The sequence below is a fragment of the Pteropus alecto genome, unplaced genomic scaffold (assembly GCF_000325575.1).
Source record: "Pteropus alecto unplaced genomic scaffold, ASM32557v1 scaffold72, whole genome shotgun sequence".
NCBI lineage: Eukaryota > Metazoa > Chordata > Mammalia > Chiroptera > Pteropodidae > Pteropus > Pteropus alecto.
In genome coordinates, this window is record NW_006436811.1 from 5,810,039 (window position 1) to 5,821,295 (window position 11,257).

At 30.7% G+C, this 11,257-nt stretch overlaps 1 protein-coding gene across 1 annotated transcript in view; it reads right to left on the minus strand.

Moving 5' to 3' along the window:
- The window catches only part of DACH1 (dachshund family transcription factor 1), a 387,153-nt gene that overhangs the window by 99,587 nt on the left and 276,309 nt on the right, over window positions 1-11,257 (minus strand). Inside the window, exons 5-6 of the mRNA XM_006913781.1 lie at window positions 8,739-8,874; window positions 5,332-5,466 (exon numbers count right to left, since the gene is read on the minus strand). Of these exons, the coding sequence (XP_006913843.1) occupies window positions 5,332-5,466; window positions 8,739-8,874 (271 nt within the window). The remainder of the gene's footprint in view (window positions 1-5,331; window positions 5,467-8,738; window positions 8,875-11,257) is intronic.

Consider the following 11,257-nt stretch of genomic DNA (forward strand, 5'->3'; position numbering starts at 1 on the left):
AACACCAAACTCTGTGCTGGATATACAAAGATGATAAGATAAAACTTTGGACCAGAAGAATTTGGGGCTTAGTACTAATGGGTACGGAGGCATATATACCTCAGGTAAGGAAAAAAACTAAATCATCTGGAAAAGGACAGAGGATGTTTGAGAAATGTGAAAGTTTGGTGTGACAGGACAGTCAGCAAAGTGTATGGGGGAAAAAAAACCCCCAAAGCCCATATTTTATACCAACTGATCATCATTACAGGTATATCATGAGACAATCATAAGAATTTTCTTAAGTTTCCATTAAGTATACTGCAAGCTCTGCTTCTTGAAATATAATTACTAAAATAATTAAACTAGTGCCTTAAGAAAGTTTCACCTGAGCTGTGGCTTTGCAGGTGAAATCTGACATCTACTTAAGAAAGAGCTCTGGGATTCAGAGAAATTTACTGTCTAGTGTTAAGAATCTCAGAATTAAATGCATCTGCGTTAAGTTCGACACCTTTATTTCTCAGGCTTGAAAACTGAAGAGCAAAGTCACATGAGTAGGTATTTAAGGAGAATATTTTATAAGAGATTTTGAGATATGCCAAGAGAAATTACATCTAAGGAATAAAAGTGAAGGAGGAGTTGCACATTGGAGAATTTAAAAAAGGAAAAGATTCATGGCCTTACATAATGTATTAACATTATCAAAATATAAAAATGTATAAAGAGGCTTTCACTCTATGCATATCTACATGAGATACTATCAAATTCAGATTTATATTTTTTGTATAGAATATTTACTATTAATTGATTTGTGTAATGTCCATCTAGAATTAAAAAAAAGCCATTTGAACACAATCTTAATTTTGAGTAAAATTAAAATTTTTGAACAATGAGATATGTGCAAAAAGAAATATATTTTGAAAAAATTATTTCCAAAAGCTCGAGAAAAATGATAGCATAGTGATTTATATAAAAGAGTTTTGTAAGAAAACAGTCAACAGGTTGGATGCTAAGAATAAAACAACAAGAGATAAAATCCCAATAAGGCCAGTTTGCTAACTGCTTTGCTGCCCTTAGTGCTCTGCCTACAAATTCAGGTACCAAAAGGAAAACATTTTACACAAGTATGTTAATCACTGGAAATCTTGAGCACTGAACACCAAGTAGAATATGTCACAAAAGATTATTAGGATGATCACTTTCTAAAGTAAATAAATGTCTAATTGCTATGCTGTACTACTGCAATTAATATAATCTTATATGTCAACTGTAATTATAAAATAGAAAAATATTTAAAATAAAAAATATATAACAAAAGAAATACTTCATGGCTTGCAGTAAACCCCCTGTATTTCCTGATTCTTCAATTAAATTATTCCTGCTTCTAAAATGGCAAGGGTCATCAGTGAAAGAGTCCTGCAGTAGTCACCAATGAAAGTTTTTATATTTTTTATGGAAAAAAATAAAGAGAAAAGCCTCAACTATAGGGAAAATTAGAGTACATATTAAGAAAACATAATCTGTACAATCATAGCAAAGGGGAGAGGGAGTCGAATTTGCATTTCAGAAAGTTTATTTTACATATCTGGCATTCAGTAAATATTTACCGATTGATTACATCATTTTGGTAAACTTAGTCCAAGACTGAAATAACTAACATAAAATAGGTACTCAGTGATTAGTTTCACTATAAATGCTTAAGTTATCTATAATTGAAAAGCTGATACTATAGGCTTATCTGTGTCATATATTTAATTTCTGGTAAATAAAAATTAGATAAATTCAATAATAACAAATATGTATATATGAAACTACATGCAAGATACAAAACATGCTCAAAACTGTTAAAAATAGCAGCAATTTAAGAAAAATTGAGAAACAAGTTATGCATGAGAGAGTAACACTACAGATCATCATTAATGAACAAATAAGTGGGGGCTAGAGACGTGCAGCATAGAGAAAGAGGCGGCCTATTTTTATAATTCAAATGTCAGTTATTACTGCCTATTCCAATAAATTTAGACTGAGGGAAAAGACCGGACACTTTGGGTTTTTTTTTTTTTTTAAATCCAGAAAGCTCTAGAAAACTTAGTATTTCTTCAGAAAAGTTAGAAGACAGAAAGTTTTGTTGCTATGAGTTGTATCACAGTTTTCCCCAGCACATATTTTTGACAAACTCTAAGTTATAGTTAAAGTTCATAGTACTAAAAGCCTTTCTCTTTACACTGAGGATGACTGAAACAATATTAATGTCTATACTTCTTAATATATTAACTGATTTTTTATATTTATATTTTGAATGTACTTTAATTAAACTCTCTCTAGTTTCTAAAACCCATTAGAGTGTTTTCATTTTAAAAAGTAAGGAGTGAATTTTCTCAGCACTTAGTACTTCTGAATTCTAATGCCGGTAAAGCCACTAGTCCTTCAGCTATCATGACTTAAATATTCTATCTAATAGAGTCGAGTCAATAGCTTTTTAATATTAAGAATATTTACAAATGTTTAAAAGTTACCGATGTTTAAAATTTTAGACCACAGTAATTCTCAACATACAAATTAACTTTGGTATCTATTTTTAATATCAATGTTTTCTTTAAAATTATTAGCTTTTGAAAGATTTAAAGCTGTAGGCAGCATAGTACATATAAGAAGTCTAAGCCTAAAATGACACAAACACATAATTAATTTCTTTACAAATGTCTCTAAATGAAGTCACTTGTTTTAATATAAATTAAAAGTCATAAGAAAGTTACAGCGCTAGCACAAGGCACATGATAAATGTAGTTATGAAAGAAAACAATTTTTAATTTAGTAGACACTATCAATCTAGAAAGCCTATGAATATTTACTATTAATTCAGTATGTTGAAAAATAGATGAGAGTGCATGCAAGAGAAAAAGCAACATATAACAGAACACCTACTATAATGGTATCAATATCTATTATAATTTCTATGATTACAAAACTACATTTGAAATCATAAGATGAGTTTAGTGGTAGTTTTATATTCCTAGTGAGAATATTGAAATAAAAACTTATTTCTCTTCATAAAAAATACATTAAAATATTGGAAAACTGTAGGGATATGATCATGGTCTTTATTCTGACAATAAAACCAATTTAAAAACTTTGATGTGATAAAAAGTACTGTTAATGATATAGAAAGGTTTTGTGTATATTCATGGTCAGAACATTCTAATGTTTCATATAAATGTACATTCTAAGGGTTAGACAATTCCACCTTTGCCTTTCTATTAATCCTTAAAAGAGTGTAAGATTTACAATTGTTCTAACTTTCCTTCACTGTCTCTTAGAATCCTCTAGTAAGTTGGCCCAGTTTTCTAGATTGTCTAGTCTGCTTAAAGCAAATGTAATACTCAGCTGATTTCAAGAAATTTACAGTCTAGTACCAGAAGCAGAGCAATGAAGAAATAACTTCCAAATAATAAGGCAAATGTTGAAATGAATTTTGGGGGGCAGGCACACAGGGAGTGGAGTGCCTAGATCAATCTAGTATGGTATTTCAGGAAAGGCTCCATGGTGGCAAAATCATAATAACAAATAACATATAATAACGAATAGAAAATGGATACAACTGATGACTCATAAAAAATTGTTATGAAAATTATAAGTCAACTCAACTTGAAACACCAGGTTGTAGAAAGCTCTCTACCAAAATTTCCAGTGAGATCCATTATTTCAGTTGTGTTATTGGTCATGCCTTTAGTGGTGTTTTCCTCACTATGAGCTCTGGGCTTTTGTATTTCTCATCAGCCCTTCTCCATCAGGGAGAATTAAGTCCTGCAAGGGAATTAAGCGCTAACAGCTTGATAGTAACTATATATTATAAATGAACTTCTATGCATTTCAAGTGAAACTAGCTATGTGGTATCCATGGGAAAATTGAGAAATCATTTTCTGTAGGGCTTTATTTTTTGAAGAACTCTGGTGGAGAAATGCTGCTTAACCCAAACAATGAATTCTTATATTTAAGTATTATTACTTAAATCTTCCATGAAACTTTATGTTTTTTACTTGTTAATTTTCATGTTTCCTCAAATAGGTTTTTGATTAAATATAAAATGTATATGTAAAAATACACATAAGGCACAATATATATATAACATTTTTATTCATTGTCAAAGAAGAACTTGTGGGAAAATTAGAACTAGACATTTAGAGACCATTTGGCCCAATAATTCACTACATACAGGTCACCCAGCTTAGTAATGATACCTAATATCAAATTTTGAAATAAATACTTAGAAAATAGTGTTCTCAATTATGCCAGATTTTGACATATTAGCAACTGAAAATATTATCATTTTCTCATTGATATTTCATAATGCAGATAATCGAGTTTGTAGAAATTTTGTATTCCTTCTCCCTAAGGGCTCAGCAGAACTGTTTGCACATTGTAAGCATTTTTACTTTTTGTGAATAGTCTTTTTTTGGGAAAAAAAAAGTTACCCCAACTTAACTTAGTTTTTCTCTAATCAATGTTTTCTGATTAATTATTTAAATGTCCAATTGTGTTTATTTTCCTTTTTGACAGTAAATTAATTATTGATTTATTATGTTTTCCAAAGAAATAACCATTTTCATAACATTGATGATTTGATCTTCGCATCAAAAAAGATGGTCAAAGTACACAGTCTATATTCATAAAATTTTAATATATTAAGATGAAAAAGATGTGGAGAAGCTCCTATATTCATTCACAGCTCATAAATTTCCAACATGCATACTAAAATGTTTCAGTTTCTTCATGAAAGCACTTCATGAAATAAAGCATGAAAATAAAAATTTTTGCCTGTTAGTGTTACGCTGATAAAAAAATGAAATATACATAGGAAACGTTCACAACTTTGCACAGTCTGGGCTTTGTCATTTATTACATGCACTTTTGAAACAAGTACTAGTACACTGACCGATAAGATTCAATTCTGTTTCCTGATTGGACCACGTGTCTTTTAATCTGAAAATATTCACATTAATCTTGTGTATATTATTGTTGCCCTATCATTTTAAATGAAATGACCATTAACCTATAAGGCATTAAGACAAACAGACCTTCAGGAACCCCAAGATAACAATTAAAACAAACAATTCTCTTTCTTTAATGTACTGGAAAATAAATTATCACCTACCTGTTGTATAAGAGAAAGCGGGAGGTCTTCATTCATACTTCTTTTTTGTTGAGTAGGCTTAATTTTTACTTAATACTGTAAGTTTTTTAAATGTTTGTATGCTATCTTTTTATGTGATCTAAAAATATACCTCATTCTGTGATTAAAATCTAGTTCATATGTTGAGTAGGATAAACAAGTCCACATAATCATATATTACCTTTTTCAACATGCATCCTTTTCGACTCATGTCCCATGTCATGACCAGCCAAATCTCCCTCTTTGGGCCCAGGGAGTACATTGGGTGATAAACCCATCAGCATCTGGTTCATGGACAACCCATTCTGATGAACAGCTGCCAAGCCCAAAACAAAAGAAAAAACACCATAACATACAATGTTTGAATAAATTATTTAGACTTCTGGACTCAAAACAAAATAAAATATAATGGTCTAAATTTAAAACTATTATCTATCCCTAAGGACTCCATAAGAATTGATAACCATGATCATTCTTGAGGATAAACAGAAAAATACTCAAAATAAAACCATTTTATCTTATTTTTATTTCACATAAAATATATTTTTTAAAAAAAGGTCTGGAATACTAATGAACAGCCATACCACTACGACCACTACCAATGAAGTAGTCAAGCTTTTATCTGGTGCTTCACATTCTCTTCCTACTATATAACCTTCCTTCCTTAACTCTGAAGAACTACAGTCTTAGCATTAGAATGTTCTTTAACACTATGAAGTTAAAACATAATAAATTAATTCTGGTGGCTCGAGAGAGTAAATGGAGATTTCAACACTGAAATAACTGTTTTAATATCTATATTCTAGTCAAACACAATGTTTCATAGATATCAAAATACTTTTTAAAAAATTGGATTTGAACTCAAATTAAAAACAAAAGAGCTCAACTAATATCTATCAACTGGCTGAGTGATTAAAAACAATAATTACTTTCTTGAACAATTAAGAGTAACTATTGAAATGACAAAGTAGATGATCAAATACACTAATGGTTTTCACAATTCGTCAATAAATTCCTTAATAAATTGGTCATGAAATTCTTGGAAAAATTTAGAAAAAGAATTATTCCATAAAACCATACTTTTCTGGAAAATAGAGATTTTTAAAATATCATAATGTTATGTTAGAAATTACCATTTAGAAATCACCATAGTAATAATGGTTTCAGGGAAGAATCTTCAATGGCTAATTCTAAAAGTAGTGGAATTCACTACTCTTGATGAAGTACATAATATTTTGATGAAGAACATAATATTTACAGTCTTAAGATATCTCCTCACAAGGTACTTATTATATTAAAGGTTAAACAAAAGAAAGTTTACAGTAGAGAAATCTAGTAGTTACTACCTTAACCAAGTTATAGTTATCACAAATACTGGAGAAATATCATGTCTCCTAAACTGATGCACTGAGGATGCTCTATCACATCTGTATGACTCATGCAAAAAATGCATAACCTAAGTCAAATCATGAGGAAACATCAAAAAATTCCAAACCGAGGGATATTCTACAAAATTAATGGCCTGAATGCTTCAAAAATGTAAAAGTATTGAAAAACAAAAAGACTGAGAAACTGTTTCAAACTAATGAAACTAAGGGAATATGACAGGTAATTATAACATGTTATCTTGGATTAGTTTTTGGACTGGAAGCGGGGCGGTGTGGAATCTCTTGTTCTTAAAAATATTAGTGAGGGAAAAAAAACTATTAGTGGGAAAGTTAGAGATTTAAATAGGGTTTATAGTTTAGAGACTAGAACTATAATAGTCTTAATTTCCTGATTTTGGTCATTGTTCTGTGGTTATATAAGAAAAATTCCTTGTTTATAGAAAATAAACACTGAAGTATTTGAGGTAAAGAAGCATGATGCTATGATAAGGACACAAAGGTGCACTATGTTTCTAATCAGGGTATCTTTCAGGGAGGCCAGTTGATTGTGTAAATCTGGGTGATAGGTATGCAAGATTCCTCTACATTATTTTTGAAATTTTTATGTCTGTCTAAAATTATTCTATAGTATGTTAAAATAAATGCATATATATATGCACATGTATGCATATATGTACATATATGTATATATAGATGTGTGTATGCATGTGTGCTAGTCTATATATTTATTTCCAGTTGAACAATTATTGTAGATCATGCATGTAAAACTTTCTCTTCTGTTTTTATCAAAAACAAACAAGAACAGAATGAGTAATTTAAAAAACATAAATGTGTAATGAAACTCTTTCGAATCTTTTCCTATTTGCCCATATTTCTATTTAAGTTGTACAAAACATATTTTTTTATTTTTCTAGAAGGACAGCGACTTTCTAATGACAATATTTTATAAAAGCATTAGAAATAAAATATTTGACATTAAGCTTCTGATTCTAGTGTGAGCATAACACAAAATTCTACAGAAAATATTTTCTTTGAAAAATGGTTCGAAGTAGTGGGAGCTGGAATTTACCAGCTCCAGAAATAGCATTGATTTGGGAATGATTATCAAGTGATATACTCATTTTTATTAATAAACAGATAAAATCATCTCTTACAGAATTAGGAAAATATATTGTAGACAGGCCAAATCAGGTGTTCATATCTGGAATTTCATCGAACTATATAATTTTAAAGATAATTTTATTACATATAATTCAACTTAATTTTTAAGTTATCCACCTCAGTAGTACCCATACTGAGGATTTCTGCTTCATAAAACAAAAAAATCAATAAATTTTGTGTAATTAGATGAAGTTTATAATAAATATTATTTTAGAAAGTAATAACTAAATCCGGGAAAGAATACAATAAATATTGGCTTTATAACCAAAAGAGTCATTGTTAATATATTCATTTGATTGAAAAAAACAATATCAAATTCTTGTATGGGCAGAAAAATAACCCATTAATTGAATGGCAATTTAACTTTACTCTTCATTTTCTTGGACATGGGGATCAAGATTAAATATATGAAAATATGATCATGAAATAATATATAGCCTTACTTTTTAGAATTTAATAATAATAGTGTATGACAATGATATGCATTATTGACTATTACTAATTCAAATCCTTTAATTTAACCAATTTCAAATTCTAATTTATTGATCATTTGAATGCTTAAGAAATATTTTTAAAAAAATTAATTGTTTTGAAATTTATTTTTCTTATTCTTCTTTGTAGATATCTTTCTCAATACAAGGGAGGATATTAAAAATTAGCTAATTTCAATTAAAAAGGCAGGAGTGAGATTGAAGGAATAAAGATGAATAATCCATAAGCAGCAAACTTAGACACTAGATACTTGACAGTTGGAGGTGTTTACTTCAGAAACTAATCTAGGTTACTTACTTTCTGTTTCATAGCTCAAAGCTTTATGTGTGGCATCAAGGCGAAGGAGCTTATATCAGAACCTGTTAATGTAGTACCATACCTCATGATATTGCAAACTGGGAAACATAATTTTGAGAGATGGCTATTGCTACAGAGCTTCAGAACATGATACATCTGAGATCTACTTGGAATGAGGGTATTTTGATTAGAAAAGCCAGCTGCACCTAATAAAGTTGAAAATGGTGACAAGTAAAAGTATGAGACCTACGGATTCTGTCAGAAGAGCTCTCGGTCCGTGCTGGGGAGCTGGACACACTGCTGCTGCGATGTGACGATGGGTGACTGCCAGGCCTTCGGCCTTCCTCGAGAGAGGGGGCAGGCGAAGGGCTGTCGGGGACACGCTCCTATACCACCATGGGAAGAGAGGGGGAAGAAAAGAAGTAAATACATTGGTCCTTTATTTAAGAAATGCTGTTTTTTTCTTAATACTATAAAAGTATGAAGATAATAAACATATTTTTTTCATCAACATTCAGCTGCATTAAAAGACACCTTTTATCTTGAGCAAAGACAAAGCAGAGAAACTAGAAAGAAAACTGGTTTTATAGGTAAGCATCACCGTAGTAATAGCAAATGCCAGTCGCCTCTTTTGATAAAAAGAAAGGCCAAAGAAGACGACCAGTTCAGAACCTATTAGACAACAAAGAATTAACAGAACAAAGCAGGCTTCAATTCTAGACAATTATCAATTTAAAGAAATCTTTAAATATATTCTATTGCTTCAGCAAATGTCTAAGGATCATTTAGCACAGAAATTATCAACATGACAGACCATAATAATAATATCAGAGGAGCTGTTAACAGCTATTTCATCATGGCACTGCTCTGGACACACATGGATGGCCACATTTTAAGGCATCATAGAAATCAATTATTTAACATTGGAGTAATTTTCTTAGATTCTAATAATTTTCAGACTACCTACTACTCGTAGCTCCAATTCACTGGTATAGTAAGGGAAATTCATGAACTATGCATTAGCAGCGTCCCAGGGAAACTTGGTATCATGTTTCCTGATACTGTCCTATGTTAACACTCAGATTCCAGTCTATGCCTCCCCCTCCAAGCCCTGCACCTTTTCCATTAGACTAATACGTGAATATATTGTATAATGTCTCCATTGAGCTATTACAAATGGAGTTATAGATTAAGAAATAAAATACTCATTTGTTAACATTTTATTTTTTGAGCAAAAAGATATTTATACCTTCAGATATCAATACACACAGGCATTGAAGAACTCTTGTCAATAATTAATAAAAATCTGAAAGAGTAGAAGTAAACTGCTACATGATACAAAGGAAACAATAAATAAGTCATTACTTCTTAGGGTGCAAAGATGCAAATATTTAAAAGACTTTTAAAATTTTAAAAGAAAATTGTTATAAAATATAATTGTTCTAGAGGAGGCTGTTTTCAAAATGTGAATGACTAATATAATACAAAAAACAAAGACTACCCGTGAGAATGAGAGTAATGCATGTCCTTGGTCTTAGAGGTTCCATTAACCCGGTGATAGTTCACACTCATGCTTTGTATTAGAATCAACTGGAAAGTTTTAAACATGTCTTTGTTTGGGCTTTACTCTCATAGATTCTGGCTTACTGAATGTTATGGATTGAACTATGTCCTCAGAAAAGACTGGAGTCCTAACTCCCAATACTTATGAAAGTGACTTCATTTGGAAATATGCAGATATAATTAGTTAAAATTATGTCATATTGAAGTAGAATGGACTCTTAATCCAACATGACTGGTGTCTTTACAAGAAGTCATATGGAGATGGAAGCAGAGATTGGAGTCAAGGAATGTCAAAGATTGCAGAACACCACCAGAAGCTATAAAGAGGCAAGGAAGGATTCTACTTAGACTCTAAGAAGGAACATGATGCTGCCGATATCTCGATTTCAAAATTCTAGACTCTAGAAATGTGAGAGTGCACATGTCTGTTGTTTTAAACCATCCAGTTTGTGGTACTTTGTTAGAGCAATGCCATATACACTGGGTCTATTGTGGGGCCCAAGCATCAGTATTTTCTTAAGGATCCTTAGGTGATTTTAATGTGCATCTAAAATTAAGCACCACCTGTTTCATATCTTTTTAATTTTTCAGACCTGAAAATTGTCAATAAACTTCTTAAACAGATATGCTGAGGCTTAATTTTCGAGGAGCATGACAAATAAATAAAAATAACCAAAAAAAAAAAAAAATGGCCAATCCCTCTTCCAAAATTCAAGCATAAAATGATTTCTCATTATATATTCTATGGAAGAACAAATAATCCCATAAGAAACTTCATGACAAAAGATTTATAAGATCAAACAATATTGCAACTGAAAAACAAGAAACAAGATATAAAAAAATATTCAACAAAATTCTACTCTCAAAAGTTGCAATGCTTGTCAGAGTTCTGTTGTAAAGATAACTTCTTGAAACTTAGAAGCTTTTGGACTGGTCTAAAATGTATGGACTGGTTTCTCTAAAGGACAATTAAAACTTCCCAAAGAAGAGATGTATTATCAATATTATACTATAACACAACCCTTTACCTTAATTGATAAGAGGTGAAGAATTAAGTGCTCTATTTTCTGCAATAGCAAAATTAGCTGTTATGTAGGTAAATGTAAGCATTACACAATATATTTTCCTACTTAAGTCATGTTGGTTGCATCTGAAAGACTTCAAATGAGTGAATAAGAGAGAGAGGTGAGGCAGGAAAGAGGGAAA